Source organism: Sciurus vulgaris, assembly GCF_902686455.1.
Source record: "Sciurus vulgaris genome assembly, chromosome: 3".
Taxonomy (NCBI): domain Eukaryota; kingdom Metazoa; phylum Chordata; class Mammalia; order Rodentia; family Sciuridae; genus Sciurus; species Sciurus vulgaris.
In genome coordinates this window covers 88,549,144-88,571,781 of record NC_136463.1, presented here as the reverse complement: position 1 = coordinate 88,571,781, position 22,638 = coordinate 88,549,144, and the positions used below count along the sequence as shown (strand labels likewise).

Here is a 22,638-nt window from a genome sequence, read left to right as displayed (position 1 = left end):
ATTTAAATTTTTCAGCAATGGGTTGATTAGCATGTTTTCCAGCCTACTTAAGCAGCTTCCATTTCCCCATAGAAGACAGATTTTTTTTTTTTTTTTTTTTTTTTTTTTTTTTAGTGCTGGGGATTGAACCCAGGGCCTTGTGCTTGCGAGGCAGGCACTCTACCAACTGAGCTATATCCCCAGCCGGAAGACAGGTATTTCTACCCATTAATAATATTCAAACTGTGGCTTGAGAGCCTCCCAGGACCTATGACCTTTTAGTAGATCTATAATGTCAAAATTATTTTTATAAGAATACTAAGATTTTATTTGCCTTTTGAACTCTCATTCTCTCCAAAGCATACAGTGGTTGCTAGAAGCTGTCTCACATGTGACAAGGCAGCATATTGACTGTAGAAGCATATGTAAGAGAATCTAAATGTCTCACTTCTGTTAGTCAGATATTTACAAAAGTATAAAAGAGTGGCACCCATTTTACTGTAGTTTGCTTTGAAATCTGTAGTCATATTTCACAATTATATTTTCATGTAACCTATAACAGAATTATTACTTCTGTTTTAAGTGAATTAACATATATATTTTTGAAGCTTCGGTTTAAATTGTGAATATGGGAAGTCTTGGTGTAGATAAAACTCAAAAGAACAAAAGTTCTTTGGGATCCTCAGTGAGTTTTTTTTTTTTTTTTCTGAGTGTAAAAATTGTATTCAATTCTGAAAGTTTGAGAAGTCTTGCTCTGTATAATGAAGATGATAATACTGACCTCATGATATTGTTTGAGGTTTAAATATTTCACATAACTTATTTAGCATAGTGCCTGACAGTGCAACTACTCAATGCCAGCTATTATAATTCTCTTTATAATTGAAAAAATTGGGTGAATGCCTCTCAAAGAAGTGACCTGGAATAAAATACTGTGGCAGATCTTGGAGTCGAACATGAGTCCAACAACACTGTATTCAAAGACCTAAGGAATTAGAGAATAACATACACTATGTACTAGAAATTCTTTATAATGAAATTAGTTAAGAGGACAGACCTGTTTTATATGACTTGTTGCTGAAAAGCATACTTATCTTAGGAAAAAACTTATCTTAGAAAGAGCAGAATGTACCTTTCTATTTAAAAGAAGTTTAATTTCAATCTTTTGGTAAAAATGGTTATCTAACATTCATTTTTAAATATAGCTGTGAGTACAGAGAACCTATGTTGGTGTGCTTATTGCATCTCAGACTTGCTATCTATAGGCCTTGAACTCTGAATTTGAAACTGTCTTATGTTTTCTGAGACTCTATCAGGCCTAGGCTAAGTGTACATAAAGTGTTTGCTGAATGATTTAGAGTTCTTGTGTTGATATAGTTTTTTTACTTGGTGAAATATTCTAAGTAAATTAAAATAGAGATAGATATGCATATTACATGCTGCAAATATTACTAAACTTTAAATACTTTGAAAATTGGAACTTGAACTAAAAACTATAACTAATATAAACTTAGATTTTTTGGGGGAAAGAGACAGTATCATAGGATTCCTTAATACTACAATATCTTTATCACAGTAAAGTAAACTGACTTTGAATTTTCAAGATAACCCAAAATATTTTTTTATATGTGTGTGAACATACTTAGGTGTTAAACACTTCATTTTTCTAGAAAAGTCAAGTAGAGATCACACCAATTACCTGGCATTTTAATAGAAATACAGAGTACACAACATATTGACTGCTTCCTTGATGTGAGGTACAGTTGTCTCTTCAGATTATCACCTTGCACTTGGCATCCTTAGAGTGGTTTGGGGCCATGAGACTTAACATGAGTAGAGACAGTTCTTCACATTTCTACCAGGTGCCCTTGTTTCTCCTCAGGACTTTCCCACAGGAGTACCATCTGCCCAGGGAGAGCAAGGTGCACAGCAGCTACACTCTCTCCATTCAGCTGACTTGGGGTCTTAGGCTGCATGTAAGAGTGACTGGGGAAACTTTGATCTGTCTCTAGCTAGGCCAGTCTTTCCCTCTTGGGTCACAGATGGCTCTGCAGCACCCTGCAGTCTGAGGTCTCCACACATCCCAAATTGAACATATTCCCCCTTATGAGACCTTGTCTTTGGGGAATGTTTTCCAAACACATGTGCCTTGCAGGTATTTTCTGGATTTAAAAATGCCAACATTCTCTTGGATTCATTGAGGACACTCTTTCATGGGCTTAACTTGCAGATGTGTTGGTGGTATTCTGATACCTATGTTTCATGTCACAAAACACTTGTTCTTAATATCTTTAGTTGAGAAAGTCTAGAGCTGTACTGAAGGAATTATAAGCATGTTTATAAAACTGAGACTAATTCTCCATTTGGGTGTAAATGAGATGAGAGGAGGGACTCTTTCATTTTTCTTGAAGAGAAAAAAATTCTCTTTGCCTTTAACTGAAGGAAGTATTGTGGCCTCTTTTCTTGCATGTGTATTTGTTATATTCTTCTTTATCCCTATTCTGTAAATAAGGATCCACAGCTTTTGATAAAATATCCCAGGGCATTTGTTTTGTAATCATAAAGTCAATACCCCCTTCCTAATGAGCTACTGGCTTTGCCACAGACACAAAAAGTAATGCACAGTTGTTTGCAGCATATGAACTGGCACAAGGGCCTTCGTTTATGTGAGTGTATTTAATTTGCATTGGGTAGCTTGCAAGTCAAGTATTCTTTATATTTTTCCACAAAGCAGTTGGTAAGAACTTTTAATTTGCATGAAAAAGATGCTAGTCCCAATTGGTTTCACACATACTGGGACCATGGAGGTTTGAAGATAGGGTTTGCCAGGGACTAAACCCAAAGGCGAACGAGATTACCATTAAAAAAACAGACAAAGCCATTTATTTTTGATAGTTTCAGTTGATAATCTGATCCCAGACATGTTAACATCTAGAAATCCTGAGTATTTTATTATGATGATTTCTCCTATTCATTAGCTTACTATCACTGTCTTAATTTTGAAAGAATAGCAACTCTTTTTATACAAAAACAAAATAGAATTACTACTAAAAACTGATATAAAATGTATATAGTTGGAAGACCAAGGACCTGAAATATCTAGAATATAAAAATTATTGAGGCTTAAAGAAAGAATCCTTCATTTTGTTTTTTTTTTTTTTTTTTGCCTTGAACCCCTCTTTTTAAAGGGAATATCATTCAGAAGCCACCATTCATAAACTAGCAGAGTTGGAGTGTTCTTTCTATAGGAGGACTGAACTTCCCTGACTGTACCTACTTGCGCAGTACGAACCTTGAACTATTGGAACCACGATGGGTCCTGCTTCGTGGCATTATATGTTGTATTTCTGCATAAATGATTTAAAACAAGTACAGAGCATGGTCCCAAAGAGATGTTTGCATTTAATCTTCTTGCAAATTCTGCCCCTTTCCCACCTAGTTACTCTAAGTTGGAGTAGCACTGAATTGTCTAAACTGGAGCAAGTGTCTCACTTTTAGATGAGGAAAACTGGGGAGCAGGGTTGGGGTCAAGATTGTTTTTCCTGTGATCCAGGTTACTCTGAAACTTCCCGTTTTTCTCACCCTGTGTCTCTTGTGTGTTTAGGTCAAAACTGAAGTAGGTGCTTCTAGGTTCGACATAATTTACTGTTTCACCAAATCACATGGCTAATGTGCAGCCCTTTAGAGATGGCCCTGTCATGGTCGTTCATTCACTCTTTACTGAATGCCTAAAAATATATGTGGGCAGTCTACAAAATTTCATGATATATTACTACTGTTCTTTTAAAATGCTGTGTGATAGCTAAAGCCATTGAAGTATTCTTTCAAATTGAATTTAATACGATTACATAAATGTCTGTATAGTGTGACAACCTCTGATAGTTGTTATGAAGGCCACCTCTTTTAGGCATAAAACAGTGATATTCCTAACCTTTATACTGTGTTAAGACTCTCATTTAGTAGGATGATAGTGATAAGATAGACTCTTGGTCTGTTCCTAGAAGTCGCTCTTTTATGTTAAACCACTCTTGTGAAAAATTAACATGCTATTAGCATATATATTAAAGCACCCTCTGAGGATTCAGCAATCAAGAATGATGACTCAAGGCAATTTTCCAGAACATTCCTCCATTCCTGATTATGTATCTTTTAGTTGATGTTCTCAAAGTATGATCCTGGGACCAAGACCTTTCAATGGATCTATAAGTTTAAACTATTTTTATAGTAACTCTAAGGTGATATTGCCTTTCTCATTCACCTTCTTTCCTGCGTAGAGTTTTCTAGAAGCTAAAGCAGTGTCACTCTTGGGAAATTTATGTTTGCTTTGGAATATAGGGTTCTTTTTTTCCCCATAAAGCTATTTTGTTAATGTTAGTATGGGCTTGTTTATTTTTGTTAATTAATATTTTAAAAAATTATCAGTTTTGGGCTGGGGATGTAGCTCAGTTGGTAGAGTGCTTGCCTTGCAAGCACAAGGTCCTGGGTTCAATCCCCAGCACCGCAAAAAAAAAAAAAAAAAAAGAAAGAAAATTATCAGTTTTCATTTTTGTGTGGTAAATATCAAAAGATATAATCCATATGAACAAAAGCTTTTGACTCAGATTTTGGAATACTGCTCTACTTGTTCCTTGTTCAGGGTCTTAAATAGAAATTTACTTTGTTGAGACTAACTCAGATATTTACCTGATGGCCTGTGGAAGGTGTGCTTTTCATAACTTCAGAATATATTTTAAAAGGCTTTTGTGACCACCCCACCAGAAGGTTGGAATCATTATGTGTGGGCATGGACCTGTGACCCGTGCCATCTAAGTGCCAAGTGGCAGTATTATGCCAGGTAACCTGGTATTAGATTCTGTGACTGATACACCATTTAGTCAGTCACAAACAGTTATTTTTTTTCCTACTAACTGGACCTTAGCAGATGTTAGAGAGATGAAGTACCTATGAGCACTGCATTCAGTCAACTAGCTATTACTGTAAGATATTAACTGCAGCACAACTGCAAGAACATGGACATGTTCACTTTGTATAAATTTCTTAATTTTTAAGTGAACTTAACTGGGTACTTATGATTTCTTATTTTTGTGTATATTTCTTTTTTAATTTTTTTTTTAGTTGAAGATGGACACGATACCTTTATTTTATTTATTTTCTTATGTGGTGCCAAGGATCGAACCCAGTGCCTCTTACATGCTAGGCAAGCACTCTCCCACTGAGCCACAACCTCAGCCCATGTTTGTGTATATTTCCTGCACTTGAATTTATCTATTGATCAGTTTTAGAAATGGTATATTTTCTTCCTGTCATGAAGGTAAGGATTTAAGGAAAATATTGAAGAGAAGGGGAAGTGTGGAAAGACAAGAGCAGGGTTGGGGTCAAGATTGTTTTTCCTGTGATCCAGGTTACTCCTTAAATTAATAATATAATTTACTTCATTATAAACATAAAATAATGTAAATGCCACTTGTGGACAAGTCTAAATTCTAGTATTGCATATCTAGAGTAACTGTACTTTTTCCTAGAATTAATATTTGCTAGTTCCTGAGTTAGACTTGGTTTCTGTTTTCATCTCTGATTCTTAACCAGTTGTGCATTAGAACTCAAAATCCTGGGACTAGGGACTTGACTCAGTGGTAGAGCACTTGCCTTGCATGTGTGAGGCCCTGGGTTCAACCCTCCAGCACAACACACAAAAATAATTAGGTAAATAAAATAAAACTCAAACTCTCCTCAATATTTACGAGCACATGGGTAGTTTATTTGGATTCATCTTTACTTCTCTTCCTGGAGTCATACTTCTGGGCTCTCCATTCTCTTGCTGAATTCAGGTTTGGCAATTCTCTGGATGCCTACGTAGGTACTTCTTTTTAACAAAATCAACAAAGTCAATAAAAATGAATTCCTTTTTCTTCTTTTCTCTATGAGATTCCTTTTTTTTTTTTTTTCTTTTTTCTTTTTGTCACTTCTTTATCTTTATTTGCTTTGGTAGAGTGACAGAATGTATAGATCAATGTATGCATTTTGACACTGTAGGCATGTTAAGCCCTCTACTCCATGAATGTGGTATCTATTTCTGTTTATTAGTGTCTTTTCAGACTGCTCTTAACAGTGTTCTGTAGGTTACAGGATGATAGTCTTGCAAGTCTTGGCAAGTGTATTTTCTAAATACTTTGTTTTTTACAATATTTTAAATAGATGATCTTAAATTTTTATTTTCTAATTGATTGGTGCTAGAATATAATTGATTTTTTTTACATTGCCCTCTCTTCTGTGACTTTGCTACTTTCATATATCAGTTATATAATTGTTTTCAAACTAACTTAGAATATTTTTAATATAGAAATCTGTCATCTATGCATACAGACAGTTTTACCTCTTGCATTTTGATAGTCATGTCTTTTTTTCTTGCCTTATTGGACTGGATAGAAATTCTGTGTTCTGAAGCAGAACACGTACGCTCTTGGACACTTGCTTCTTTAGCTTATATTTACGATAACTCTATATATTATTATGATTAGCTATAGATTATTCCTTCTCAGGCTGTATAGTATTCCAGTGTATGACTGTGCTAATTTACTTGTCCACTCTGTTGTTAATGTGTAAGGAAAAATGCAGCTCAGCTCAGGTCCCAAGGCAACTCCGGCCCTTAAATCCAACGGAGCAGGTGCTCCTGATGCCCAGTCTGAGTTGTGGTCCAGCAACAGCACCCAGAAATCCACTCCAGACATGAGACTGCATGCAAGAGATTTTATTATGCAGACAACTACAGCGTCCGCTTGGGGCTGGAAGGAAAGCAAAGGCGCTTCTCTGAGATATTGGAATCTCCCAGGCTGGAAGGGGCCAATAGCGGAGGAGAATACTTGCAAGCTGACTTTGAACCAATGACTCGCTAGGATGTTCAGACTGACAAGTTAGGATGTAACTTGGGAAGCAGGAAATGGCTGTAGCTTAGGCCGGAAATTCCTTGCAGAGTAAGGGGCAGGCAGAGCAGCTCTCAGACTGACAAGTTAGGTTGTGGTACAGTGGAAGGGGCAGGAGATCAGCTTTGTATTACATAGTGGGAGTATGTTAAGGCTGTTACAAATAGTTCTTCTATGAACATTCTAGTCTGTGGCTCTGAGGAAACATGCATTTGCATTTCTATTGGATTTGTAGTAGTCAGAGTAGTCTTGCTGTGTCATTCACTATGGGTGTGTTTTCCCTGTTTCCTTCACTTACAAAGTGTTTTACTATTGCTACTCCTTTACTGCATTTTTAATGATTTCCAGGGAAAGAGGAGACAAATGCATGAATTTAATTTTCATATCAAATTAAATGTCAGTTATATTCATCCCTTTCAACTGCTCATCCGAACTTGAGTCAGAACACACATGGACTCCCAGATAGGGCCTATGACCTACATTTCTGTATTGCTTTCCTGTCTACTTTGTTACCCTTTCTCACAGGCATGCAATCCACAGGTCTTGCCCTGTGGTTCCCAAACTTGTATCTTTGGAACATCTCCCGTTTCTTGTTTCCTTTCGTCAAGTTCCAACTGGAAGCTTGCTTGCCCTTAACAAAACTAAGGCACATGCTCTCTTGGCAGTCAGAGACATTTCAAAGACCAAGGCAATTAAGAAATCCTCTCACTCCTCTGGGACTCCAGCAGCTTCCTCTGTATTTGCTTGGAGCTGATCCTGTGCAGAGGGCAGACTAATGGATGAAATATCACTCAAATAGTTTTACATATTGATGGTGTTCAAAGGATTTCGGGAGAAATCCTTGATAAAACTAATATTTGGGGATTTTCAGGAGAAGTCACTTCCCTCTATATTATCTGCTGTTTAAGAAGATCCCCCCAATTGCAAGTGTCTATCACTTTATAGAAAGAGTCTTAATTTTGGTGAATATTCAATATATTGTAAGTAAACTCAGAATTTCAATTATAAGGAATATAAAATGAACCCCATTGTTAAGTAGAGAAATTTTAAATTAACTGGTTTTTAAATCTACACTTTTCATATTTCCTAGACCCTGAAGAATGATTTGCATAATTTTTATTTAGTCTTTTAAGTAAGGAAGCCTAAACGTTTTTCCTAAAACTATTACATGATAGGTGGGGCTTCAGGTTTTTACACAGCCTCTCTTACCCTCAGTTTCCTCATTTACAAAACTAGGCTAATAAAATATAGGGTAGTTGTCAGGCTCATATGAGAACAGGTAAAATGCCTAGCATAGTGTGTGTTACATAGTAAGTCTGCAGGATATTTTTTGGGGGGTGGGAGTGGGTACCAGGGATTGAATCAGGGACACTCGATCACTGAGCTACATTCCCAGTCCTATTTTGTACTTTATTTGGAGGCACGGTCTCTCTGATTTGTTTAGTACTTCACTTTTGCTGAGGCTGACTTTGAACTCCCCATCCTCCTGCCTCATCCTCCTGAGCTGCTGGGATTACAGGCATGAGCCACCCCATTGGTCCTACAGATGATTTTCTATTATTATTTTAAGAACAGCATAGAGTTAGGTTCTCTTTGCTTTTGAAATGTGGTATTGGTGTAGAGAAACAAAACAAAGAAAATTAAAAATATATAAGCAAAGTTGATACAGAAAGAACAATTGAAGAATTTCAGTCTGTGAAAATGTATGTATAAATCATAAATGTTGATGAACTTAGAGCAAAGCTTTTACTCAGTATTCAACATTAATTTGGTTAATATAAATCTAAGGCAAAAAATACCTCTTTCATAACACTGGATGAGAGCAAAATACTAATGACCAATTGCTTTAAATATTTATAGAAAGTATCATGAAGGATGTAAGGGAAAGGAAGGAGGGAGTTCCTCTGGGGATCTCCGAGGAATGCTTCACAGTCATGCCGGAATAGCCTCTATCCTGGGAATGGTCAACTCATCTTGTACTTTCGTTTCTCCAGGGAGAAGTTGGCTGTGGCCCGACTACAGCGAGAAGTTGCCCAGAGAACAAGTGAGGGGGCCATGGTGAGTCCTGACTGGTCTCTCTTCATTCTGAATCCTTTCTGTCCAGAGGTCTCTGGCTTCAAGGTCATTTTGTCCCATTAAAGATATCTAAGCAAAATATTTATTGCAGCACACTTAATGATTTTTTTTTTTTTTTTTTTTTTTGGTAAATGATGTATTTATAATGCAGCTTAGACAGCTCTATCATTTGCAGAGAAAGAGAGATTAATTGACCAAAAAACTACTTGGGCTTTGAAAAAAGTTCAAATATTCAAAGGCTTGTAATGCCTCATTTCGAAAAGCTTCAGCTGTGAGCACAAAGTCCATAAATGAGTAATCTTAGATTTTTAGGTAAGGATGTTTAACATAATTCAACCCTCTTTGTTCTCTGACCTTAAACAAATAACCTAAAAAAGCACCAAGATGCTTGCTAATGTGATTGTCCTTTATTCTATTCTTTCTCTTCACTATTTGCAATATATTTCTCCCTGTCGTTTTCAGCTTGTACCATTTAGAAAAGTGATGTTTCCTTGTGTTTTGAACTGTACTAAAAATCAATATGGTTGTTTTGGTCCCTAGCAACTTCATTTTATAGACTGTCTTTGCCAAAGTATTTGTCCGAGCGACACTATAACATCTGAGACAATTGTCTCCGTACCCAGGGAATGCATGTGTGTGGATTAACTGCTGTCGCTACCTCTGAGGAGAAAATATGACACCAAACTTATTTTTCCCCACTTATGACAAAGCAATGATTTGTGTGTAATTTTTCAGTAGATGAATTCTGTATTTTTTTTTTTTTAAAGAATGGACACATTTTCAGCCCCTGAAGGCTGTTTCCATTTGATTTTGGGGGAGTTAATGGATAATGCATCCACTGAAAAGAGTAAGAAGTTTGTGAAATATACTGGCTTCACACTTCTCCCACCAGGGAATACAAAGGGCTGGAGTGAGAGGCTGAAAATGCTGAGTGGGGTCTTTAGGTGCAGTGTCTGGAGAACATACCCAAATCCTAGGGAAGGTGATTGCATTGCTTGTTTTGCAAAAAGAATCTTGAACATTTAGACAATTTGAAGCAATCACTGACTAACATTTTTGAGCAATGAAATGGAAACAGTTTGGGAAAAATAAAGGCCTAGGTAAATGGTGAACTGAACATTTCCAATCCAGAGTTCTGGAGGCGTTTGGAAATGTTCACGGGGGAGGTCATTCTGTAATTCTTCAGTCCTCTGGGATAAGCTCCTGCTCACCACTTACCAGCTATTCTTAAACTGAATGTGAGGGGGTGGCTTTCCTAGGTCTCAGTTTTCTCATCTTGAAAATGAGGAGATTGAAATTTTATGATTCCATTAGCCTTGTGGATCATGCTTTCAAACATTTGCCCATGTAAAGATTTTATGATGCACAGGCTTTTCTGGTAATAACCAAATATTATTGAAGCTCATAAGAACAAAGACCTTGGAAGAATGAATTTTCACTCTTTCTGACTCTGACATTGAGTGTGCCTAGGTTGAAATGATCTCTAGATGGATAATTTCCTACTTTTGTACAAAAACAAAACCTTGTTTTAAAACATGATAGAAGTAATGGTTCAATGTAAAACTAAAACAAAACAAAACAAACCAGAAAATCCAGATGCAGATAGGCAAAAATTGACTTTGGAAAAGTTACCAGTTACCCATGTTTTCTTACTCTATTTTATTGTTACTGAAAATGACATTTTCGTATTGATTGATTAGAAAAATAATTATTGAGCAACTACTATATGCCTGGTACTATCAAAAACAGTAGTGAATACAACAGGAAAAAATCTGGTTATTGTAGTCCAGTGGTTGATATTCAATATGACTGAAATGTTAGCTGGTGGGAGGAGTTAAAACAGCAAAGCAGGGGAGATCCTGGGGTCTAGGGGCTTATTTTAAACAGAACGTGCATAGTAATGAATCACTGAAAAGTAACATTTGAGCAAATCTTGAAGAGGAAGTGGAGTTTTCCCCTAGGGCTATCTGAAGAAGGGCATTCCAGGCAGGGAGCTTAGCAAACACAAAGGTGGGCAGAGCCCAAGGAACCATGTGGGCAAGGTTGGCTGGAAGGCTGTGAAAGAGAGGGGAAAGTAAAGGGTAAATCAGAAGAGATGGGAGCAGAGGAGTGGGTCCCTCCGGTCCCCATGGATCACTGACTCGTGTTATCTGTGATAGGAATCACTGGGCGACTTGGGACAAGGCTGTGACATGCTGTGGATTGATACCATTCATTTCCCTGCCATCCCCATTCCATCATTTATCATTCCTCAGTTCCAGAGACACCATAATCTCTGATTTTCATTACTTTTATTTCATTTTCTCCTCCTTTCTCGTTTTCTCTCCCTTTTCCTTAGTCAATTTTTGAGTTTTGTACTTAATTATGTTTCAGCTTTTTTGCTCCTAAAATCCATTAATTTCTAAAGTCTTGATTTTTAAAGTATCTGAGAGCTCCTAAAATAAGGCAGTTGTGTTAATCCTTTAAATTTAATTCTTGCTCCTAGAAGTTTTTCTGCAGACCTTCTGTCACATCTTTAGCAGAAGTGGAGAGAAGTTCATCTGAACCAGATCACCTTATACGTTCAGAAACTACTGTTCCACATTTTCTATGTGTATCCACATGAAAAATGGTATGGGAGAAATTATGTAAAAGGTTAATTTAAAAAGCCATGTGATTGAATTGAGGAAGATATTTATTTTTAGAAATCATCAATAAATTTATTATAATCAAAGTCTTCAATGCCAAGTATGCCCTTTTTTAAAGCTTGATTTTATGTAATTCCACATATAAGTTCCCTTGTAAGTTTTCAGACTGTTGCCAAGGCACTATTTTGAGAAATTATTTTTTGATAATCTCCTTATTTTAAAATAATTTTAGATTTACAAAGCAGTGTGCACTTGCCTACTGTTTCCCATAACATTGACACCTTACATAATTGTGGGATAAATGTCAAAACTAGGTGATTAACACTGGCATATACTATCATCCAAAATCTCTATTGGAGTTTCACCAGTTTTCCCACAAATGTCCCCCTTTCTGATCTAAGATCCCATCCTGGGTTACACATTGCAGGTAGAAAGGATTGTTTTTAGTGACTAGCTGAACACGTGTAGAATTAAGATAGGAGCTTGGGGCTGAGGCAGGTCTGGATTCAGTGTCCATCCCAATGGTAGGTGGTAATGTTGCCTTGGATACATTGCTACTTTTCATCATTTCTGTTTGTGATTCTGTTCTACTGTCTCAGATCTTAATTTTAGGAGACTTTCAGCATATTGAATTGTGTATTTTTTTCCTTCATTCTTACTTTCAGGAAATAATGCTCACCATTATCTTTCATACTTACATTATTTTTTCATAAACTCTCTAAGATCATTTGTCTTCCTTCTGTGAGATTATTCCAGCTTGTGGTCCATTCCACTGGCTCAGTGTACTACAGGTTCTATCCTGTCTTTAAACTTCAATGTCATCTTAACTTTTGTTATGGGTAAAAAAGATCCATCCCACCCATTATGGTTTAGATATGAGGGGTCCCTAAAAAACTCATGTGTAGGCAATGCAAGAAAGTGTAGAGAAGAACTGATTGGGTTATGAGAGCCTTAACCTAATTTGTGCATTAATCCCTTGATAGAGATTAGCTAGGTGGTAACTGTAGGCAGGTAGGGTGTGGCTGGAGGAGGTCGGTCCCTGAGGGTGTGCCTGTGGGGTTCAAATTTTGTCCCTGCTGAGCAGAGTTTTCCCTCTGCTTCCTGATTGCCAAATCCTGAGATACGTATCTCCACCACATCCTTCCACCATAAAGGTCTGTCTCATTTCTGGCCGGAGCTTTAGAGTTGACCATCTATGGACCAAGAACTCTCAAACTGTGAGCTAAATAAACTTTTCCTCCTCTCATTGTTCTTGACAGACCTTTTAGTCAATAGTAAAAAAGTTGACTAAAACACCACAGCAAGAGTATAAATGTATTCATTCTCATTATCTGTTAGAATGTTTTTAACTTTCTTATATATGTAAATCTTTGCAAATTATAGGTAGAAAATGTTTTGGCATGACGTAAGAGTCAAAAAGATTTTTTTCCTAATTGATAACTAATTTTCTAGCATCCTTTATGAAACAATGTAACCTTTACTATCATTAACCTTATCTTATTTTCCTGATGTGAATTTCAGGAATCAACCTAGGTCAGCAATGGTAATGCTTATATTTTTCCATTTAAAGTACTATTATACAAACTGGTCACAAAAAAAATAAATAAATAAAATAAAATAAAGACTATCTCTACCTCACTTTTTAAAACTAAACTTCATTACAGAAAAAATTGAAGACAGTATAGAGCATTCCCATATACCCTATATCTTGTTTTCCCTATTACATTAGTACATTTGTCACGATTAATGAACCACTATGATACATTGTGTTAATAAACTACATACTTCACTCAGAGTTCCATCATTCTAATGTTTTTCTTTTGTTCCAGGGTCTCAGCCAATGATGTATGTAACATTTATTTTCATGTCTTCCTAAGCTTCTCTTGGTTTTGACAATTTCTCAGACTTTCCTCATTTTGGATGACCTTGACAGTTTTAAGAATAATGGTTAGGGTTTTCTTTTTTTTTCCTGGTCATCTGTTTCACTGGGATTTGTCAGATGTTTTTCTCATGATTTGGTTTATATTTTGAAGAAGTAGTTCACATGTTAAAGTACCCTTTTTAGTCATATCATATTCAGAGTAGACACTACCATCATAAGATTTCATTGTTAACATGCACCTTGCTTGGTCTAGTGGCTGAGGTAGGTTTCGTTGGCTTTCCCTACTGTAAGTTACTTTTCCCCCATTGTCTATAGTGTACTCTTTGGAACTAAGTCACCATGTTTAGCCCATACATAGGAGTACAGAGTTACCCTACCTGCTTGAGGGTGTAATAGCCACATAAATTATTTTGAATTCTTTTCATGGTACATTTCTCTTCTTCCCCATGACTTTATTCCATCCTTTATTTATATATGCATGAATGCATTGATGCTTATTTTATACTTTGGGTTATGAATCAGTATCATTTTATTGTTTTACTAAAATGATTCCAACTTTGACTATTATGAGCTCTTTTATTGGTTTCTTGAGTCTCTCTGACAGGTTCCCATCATTGTGTTGATTTTTTAAAAATCCTTAGCATTCTCTTTCTATAATTATAACATTCTGTAGACTCACTTTGTATGTTTCATGCCCCTGTCATAGCATCAGTATTTCTCCAAGGAAATGTGGCTCCTTTTAATAGACAAGTGAATTTAAAACCATGGATAATGAGTGCCAACTCACATATTTTATAAGGCTTGTGTAAGGTAATATTTATTCCAGGAATGTAACTCTGCTTAACATCAGAAACATCATTAATACAGATGGCAAAAATAATAGATTAGGAGGAAAACAGAATTCCAGTAGATTCAGAACAAAACATTAGATAAAATGCAATACAAGCATTTTATTTCCTTAAGTTGATAAAAGATGCCCAGTGAAAATCTTCAGTAAACATTGTTCTTAATAATGAAGTATTCAAACATTCCTTTTAAAAATCCATAACCAGACTAGGATGTCTCCTGTCACTGCTTCTATTTAAGTTCTTGTCCTGGCTAGCACAGTAAGACAAGACAAATAATTGGTATAAGGGTTGAGGGGCCGTTTGTACTATTTGCAAATAGTGATTGTGTAAAGAGAAAAAAATCTAAGGAAGCTTTGCAGAAGCTTTTAGAAGATTGTTGAATGTAAAATGAATTTAAAAAATTAATAGATTTTCTCTCCTACATCAATCCTTATAAAGTGTATTTTTGAAAGAAAATAAAACACTGAATAAAGGGATGAAGTAATAAATCTCAGGCAAAATGTATGAGATACTGATGGAGAAAAATTATTAAATTGCTTACAAGGAGACAAATATTCGTGGAAAATTATGTCATATTTGTGAAAAGGAGGAGTCAATACCATGAAGACACCAACCTGAATGATGTACACTTTCAATGCGAGGACAATCAGAATCCCAGCAGGGTCCTCATAGAATTTATCAAGTGAATACAGATACATGAAAAAAGTCTAAACAGATATGATATGATTTTAAAGAAAAATAATGAGTATATTGTGTTTTATCATGCATGAAGATCTATTGCTGAAACAGTGCGATGTTGGGGGAAAGATATTCAAATAAACCCTAGAATAGAATGGAGACCCTTGAATTACACCTACAAATAGAGGAGATAATGAAAGTAGAATTACAAACTAGTAAGAAGAAATGGGCAATTTAAAAAGGCCACTCTGATAATTTATGTGGCAGATGGTATAATTTAGTTGCTACCAAACACCATGGAGAAAAGTGAATTTTGTATATATCAAAAATTGAAACACTGAAAGTGAAAATTTACAACTTCTCCTAAGTTAATGTAGGGAGATATCATATATTGAAATGAGGAAGGATGTTGGTTTTTAAAAAGACAAAATGCATAAGCCATAATGGGCAAAGGTAGACACATCTGAATACATTTGAAATAAAAATGTTTGCTTAAAAAAGATGTCATTAACAAAGTGAAAAATAAAAGATATGTAAGAGAAGCTGCAGAGAAGTATCATGATCAGTAAACATTGAAAGTTTCATGTTCAGAAAAATGCAGATGATAAATTTATGACATCCTTTGCTTATCTATTTGGAAAGACTTTTGAAGTCTGAGACCTCAAGGATATGTAGATATTGATTCTTCTGTACTGTTGGAGGGACTGTAACTAAATTAAACATTTAGGAGATCTATTTTGTGTTATCGAGTAAAGCTGAAGTTCAAACTGCTTGTGACTTGGCAATTCTACATTTATGCTTCTTTACTAGAGAAATTCTAACACATATACAAAGTGGTTCATAGAAAGATGTACACTTTAGCATCATTTTATGTGAAAAAGTCAAGACAATGTCAAGACCTTTCAGTAGAACAGGGCAGTAAACAGATTTCTTCAGAGAAATAATATGCAGCTATTAAAATGAACTAGGTTTGTATGTGTGCACATGGACAAATGCCAGAAACATAATATTAGAAAAAAGTTTAAGATGTATGGGAATACTACACTCCAAATTTATCATCATGGATACCTTAGGGAGGAGAGGTGTTAGGTTGTATCAACTTATTTAGTTTATTTAACTAAAGCACATACCATATTTTTTTTTAAATCTGATAACTCTGGATGGAATAAAGTGATGTTTCATTTTCTGAAATACTTTCTGAATTTTAAAAATATTTTATCACTAATGAGCTTATGTGAATTTAGATTAAAACATTGAAATAAAAATGGCATCATCCTCAGAGTGATGGGAGCAATTAAAAGATATTATAAAATGTGTTATTTCTATGACCTGGACATGTCTGAGCATAACTATGGGGTCATAAGCTGAAGGTAAAAGATGGAGATTAGACATAGAAGATAACTTTCTGGCATGCAAAAAGTTAAATAACAAGAAATTAAATATTTATATTGCAAAAGAGAAAACAGAATAAAAAGAGAAAATACTAGGAATTTATGGAGAAACCCTCAGAATAATGTTGTGGATTATGTGACTGAATTATGTGGATTATGTGCAATATTAAACCATGCTTGAAAAGTTGGATGGCTCAGCAACCTTTAGATTGTCTGGGAACCTTTAGACTGTCCCAAGATTCATTCAAGGACACATACAGTTAGTTCCCCAAGATAGTATTACTGTGTAGCACTCCCCTGTTCAGGTGACACCTGGAATACCCCAGGTCCACAGTCATATTTAGGTAAATTTCTACCTTTTTTCCAAGTCAGCTTTTAGAATCTTCTAGGAAATATGGAAACTTTATTTGAATTTGTTCCATTCATTTTCTAATAGGATGGAAGTTTCAGAAGATAACTTATTTCAGCCGAGTCTCAGTTCTTCATGGGTTTGTTTTGTTTTTGATTCAGGGTGAAGGTGAGAAAGGACACCATGAAACATGACACTTTATTTTTGTTATCCTTTAAAAAAACTGAAGTAAATGTTCAAAGTCAGATGCAGGTGTCTTAACTATCTAATTTGTTGAGTTTAGATTCACTGTGAAACCCAAGCCTAATTGAGGTGGAGAATATGTTCATCACCAAAGTTACCTTTTCACTCTTGTCAACCCCACCCCAACCCCTGCATAATCAATCATTGATATACTTTATGTAATACCTGTACTCATTCTGCCTTCCCTTGATTTCTATGTAAATGGTACCATACAATATGTATTCTTTTATGTCTGGATGTTGTACTTCAACATAATGTTTTTGAGATTCATGCATGTTTTTGTTTATTATTAGTTTTTTTTTTAAAGAGTAGGGTAGTACTTCAGTGTATGAAAATATCACAGTTTGTTTATTGGCTTTTCTTTTGACAGATATTTGAGTTATTTCCACCCTTTTTGAATAAGGTAACTATGAAATTCTTGTGTAATATTTTTGTGGCTCTATCAGTCCGTTATTGAATATATGATTTGTAAATATTTTCTTCTATTCTGTAGGCTTTCTTTTCACCTTTTTGATGGTGTCCTTTTAAAACAGTGATTTTTTTTTTTAATTTTGAAGAGCTTCCATTTCTTTTCTTGCTTTTACTTATGATATTTTATTGAAGAAGACATTTCCCAACAAAGGGTCACAAAGATCTTCCTATAAGGTTATGGTTTCAATCCTTGTATGCACATCTGTGGTCCATTTGGAGTTTAGTGTTTGGTTTGAAGGGGTCCATCCTCATTCTTTTGCATGCGGTTGTCTGCTTGGTCTAGCAACATTTGTTAGAAACACTGGTTTTCTCCTTTGAATTATATTGGTAGTCATGTTGAAAATCAATCGAGATGAATAAGAAGTTCTGTTTCATAGGTTTCTACTGATCTGTCAATCTCTCCTTGTGCCATTAGCACATGGCCTGGATTTTGATGGTAACCAATTAACACAAGTACCAGTGTGTAGTAAGTCTTGAAATTGAGATATGTGTGTCCTCCAACTTTGTTCTTCCCTCCCCCAAGATTTGGTGGCTAGTCTAGGCCCTTTGCATTTCCATGTGAGTTTTACTCTCAGCTTGTTAATTTAATGGGGAAAAAGTTAATTGGAGTTTTGACAGGAATTGCATTGAATCAATCCTGTTAATTTTGATCCAGTCAGTTTTGTTGGTTTTGGCGTTTCAGGTGAATGAAATCTAAAGTACATGCTCTTTTATGTCTTAATTCTTCCACATAGCATAATGTTGATATTTATTCACATCATTATATGTATTCATGGTTCATCCCTTTACTTTGCCGAATAGAGTTGCATTTTTAATCTATTCTATTGATATATGTCCTCTTGAGTATTTTCCAGTTTCTAGTTATTTTGAATTAAGCTACTATGAATATTTTATGCAGGTAGTCATGGGCATATACTGTGTTGATGGTGGGGCACTGGAGATCAAACCCAGGGTCTCCCACATGCTAGGCAAATGCTCTACCATGAATTACACTCCCTGCTCAAATTATTGAATCTTAGGGTAAACATACATCTAACTTTAAAAGTAACAGCTATTCTTTTTTACATTTCTACCAGCAACATGTAAGAGATTTTGTTGATTTCATTGCCAACTTTTGAAATTATCAGGCCATTTGATTTTGGCCATCATAGTTGGTGTTGGTTTGTAAGGCAATCCCATTGTGTTTGAACTTGCAATGCTTTTATGATAAAATATATGAGCACTTTTCATCCACTTACTGTTCATTTAAAGTGAAAATATCACAATTTATTTATCCATTTTCCTTTTGACAGATATTTTTGTTGTTTCTACTCCTCATGACTAAAGTAGCTGTGAAATTCTTCTACCATACTTTTGTGGCTATTGCAGTCCATTATTAGATATATGATTTGTAATTATGTTCTCCCATTTGGTAGATTTTCTTTTCACTTTTTTTTTTTTTTTTGATGATGTCCTTTTAAAAAACTGAAGATTTGAAATCTTAGGGTAGTTTTGATTTGCATTTCTCTTATTACTAAAGATGTTGAACAGTTTTTCATATGTTTGTTGATTGCTTGTAGATCTTCTGTGAAGTGTCTATTCATTTCCTTAGCCCATTTGTTGATTGGATTATTTGCATTCTTGGTGTAGAGTTTTTTGAGTTCTTTATAGATTCTGGAGATTAGTGCTCTATCTGAAGTATGAGTGGCAAAGATTTTCTCCCACTCTGTAGGCTCTCTCTTCACATTACTTATAGTTTCCTTTGCTGAGAGAAAGCTTTTTAGTTTGAATCTATCCCAGTGGTTGATTCTAGCTTTGATTTCTTGTGCTATGGGAATCCTGTTAAGGAAGTCTGATCCTAAGCCAAAAAGTTGAAGGTTTGGACCTACTTTTTCTTCTATAAGATGCAGGGTCTCTGGTCTGATTCCGAGGTCCCTGATCCATTTTGAGTTGAGTTTTATGTAGGGTGAGAGATAGGGATTTAGTTTCATTCTGTTGCATATGGATTTCCAGTTTTCCCAGCACCATTTGTTGAAGAGGCTATCTTTTCTCCATTGCATATTTTTGGCACCTTTGTCTCGATTTCATCTCACCCCAATTAGAATGGCGATTATCAAGAACACAAGCAACAATAGGTGTTGGCGAGGATGTGGGGAAAAAGGTACACTCATACATTGCTGGTGGGATTGCAAATTAGTGCAGCCACTCTGGAAAGCAGTATGGAGATTCCTCAGAAAGCTTGGAATGGAACCACCATTTGACCCAGCTATCCCACTCCTTGGCCTATACCCAAAGGACTTAAAATCAACATACTATAGAGATACAGCCACATCAATGTTCATAGCTGCTCAATTTCACTATAGCCAGATTGTGGAACCAACTAGATGCCCTTCAGTTGATGAATGGATAAAGAAACTGTGGCATATATATACAATGGAATATTACTCTGCCATGAAGAATGATAAAATTATGGCATTTGCAGGCAAATGGATGAAATTGGAGAATATCATGCTGAGATAAGCCAATCTCAAAAAACTAAAGGACGAATGATCTCGCTGATAAGCGGATGAGGACATATAAGGGGGGTAGGAGGTATTAGCGTTAGGGTTAGGGTTAGGTTTAGGGTTAGGGATAAGGAGGGTGGTAAGAATGGAGGAAGGAAGGACTGCATAGAGGGAAAAGAGGGGTGGGAGGGGTGGGGGGGGAAGGGAAAAAAGTAACAGAATGAATCAAACAATATTGCCCTATGTAAATTTATGATTTTTAATTAAAATAAATAATAATAAAAAAAACTGAAGATTTAGTTTTGATTTTGAAAAGCCCAATTTATTTTTTTCCATCGTTTTACTTTTGATAAATTATTTTAGAAGATATTGTCTAACACAGGGTCACAAAGATCTTCCTTTTAGGTTATGGTTTATATATACATCTATGGTCCATTTTGAGTGTTTAGTTTGTGATTCTGTTAAATTCTTTTGCATGGGTAGGGGAGTGCTTCTCTTTTTGAGTTTCATGTGTTTTTATATATTTTCGGTAAAAGTTTCTGGTGAAGATACGTGTTGCTAACTTCTTTCTGTTTTTTGGCTTGCCTATTCATTTTAAATAATGGTGTATTTTGATGTCCTGAAGTACTTAAATATTGAAAATATATTACTTGTTCTTTGATAACTAGTGCTTTCTGTATTTTATGAATTTTTACCTACCCTATGTTTATAAATATATTATTTTCCATTTTTTTCTAGAAGCTTTATAGTTTTGGGTGTTATATTTAGGTGCATAATCCTTTGGGACTTAATATTTTTCTATATATGTACAGATTTGTCATTATTAAAAATACAGATACATAAGTTTGCATACTATAAAAAAATTCCTTTATTGAAAACCATTTTGCCCCTGTATGTATAAAATTTATATTTGGACTCTCACTTCTTATTCTTTGTATCTATTTCTCTATCCTATACAAATAACACACTCTTTGATTATTGATTATTGTGATTTCATAAGTTTTCAAATAAGGTAGTGTAAGTCTTTTAATTCTGTTCTTTTCCAAGACAATTTTAGTGTTCTAATTTCCTTTGATTTTCATGTCAATATTAGAATCAGGTTGTCAATTTCCTCAAAATGCCTCCTGTGATTTTGTTTATAATAGTATTGAATATTCAGATCAATATGGGCAAAAATGACATCTTAAAGTACTGAATCTTTCAATCCTTAAATATGATGTAAACCTCCATCTATTTAGACCTTTTTCTGAGCAATATTTTAAGGTTGTCTAGAGAACTTGGACTTCATATTTTTAAACTTAACCCTAATTATTTTCTGTCTTTGATTCTAATGAGATGAAACTTGCTGTAAATTTTATTTTCAATTTTTTGTTGGTAGTTCTTTTCAGAACATCAAAAAATGTTCCACTTCCTTGTAGCTTTTGTGACTTCTAATGAGAAACCACAGTCATTGGAATTGTTCCTCAATTTCTTTCTCTGACTATTCTTAGGATTATTATTATTTTGTCTTTAGTTTTCTGCATTGTGATTATGATGTGCTTGAATGTAGATTTCTTTGAAATTATCCTGTTTTGGGGTTCCCTGAACTCTTGAATCAGAGTTTGTCTTTCAATTTATTTCTTTAAGTATATATATATTTATACCACACATTTTCTCCTTTCTAAAATTCTAATGTTACGAAAGCTAGACTTTTAATATTGCACTAAAATTCTCTGAGTCTCTTGATTCTTTTTTCTTTCTTTGGGGCACATTGGATAATTTTTATTAATACTCTCATATTCTTTGATTCTTGATCATTCACATTCCACTACTGAATCAGACCAGTAACTATTTGATTTTGATTTTTTTTCTATTTTTCAGTTTTAATGATTTCCTTTGTTCTGTTTCTTTGCTAAGACCTTCTTTGCTAAGAGTTTGTGTTTCTTGTTAAAATAAGTTATAATTTCTTCTCTAAAATCCTTTATTTTAAAATATTCTAGCATTTCTGCGTGGTATCTTTGATTGACTTTTTTCCCTCGTGAGTTAAGATTTCCAGAGTTCTTCAATGATGAGTAGTTTTGTGCTGTATGCCAGAGGTTTTGAATATTACATCATGAGATTTTACATTAGAGATTTCTGAGTTGTTGTTTTAGTTGGCAGATGAGGAGGTTGGACTTAACCTCAGGTTCTGACCTGCCCTCTGTGGGTCATGTTCCTGGGTTCACCTTTCACTATGTTCACAGTACTGACTGGATTCCCACCAGGTGAGCACTGCCCAGACGCCAGTCTGGGATTTGACTTGTCCTTGTATCTCAATCTTCACAACTGGTGTACACTGTTTAGATCAAATCTGTGCATTTGTAGCTGAGAGGTAAGCATATGTGTTTATCACAGTTTTGTACAATTAGTTCCTGGGCTCTTCCTTCTTCATGTGACCTGACATTTTTTTTTTTTTTTTTTCTTTTTTAACCCTCCTGGAACCTCCCTTCCTAATCTCATTCAGAAACCTGGGGCTTTAGTTTGCCTTCTCTTCTTCTCACCAACCATGACTGCACCTATGTGTGTAGCTCAGCAGTCAGAAGATAGGGGAGAAGAGTGATAGGAATGCAACTCCCACTCTTGAGATCACAGCTTTCTGGAAAGCACCTTCAGAGCTTTAAGTAGTATTAATCTGCTGTCTTAGTGACCCTCCTTTTGCCAGCACTATCAATG

The 22,638-nt window shown here is 35.2% G+C and overlaps 1 protein-coding gene across 12 annotated transcripts in view; it reads left to right on the top strand.

The window, feature by feature from the left end:
- Positions 1-22,638, top strand: part of NCKAP5 (NCK associated protein 5) — a 1,127,143-nt gene that overhangs the window by 496,506 nt on the left and 607,999 nt on the right. For all 12 annotated transcript variants that reach the window (XM_079135590.1, XM_079135586.1, XM_079135591.1 and 9 more), the window contains one exon: positions 8,894-8,957. In XM_079135590.1, the coding sequence (XP_078991716.1) occupies positions 8,894-8,957 (64 nt within the window). The remainder of the gene's footprint in view (positions 1-8,893; positions 8,958-22,638) is intronic.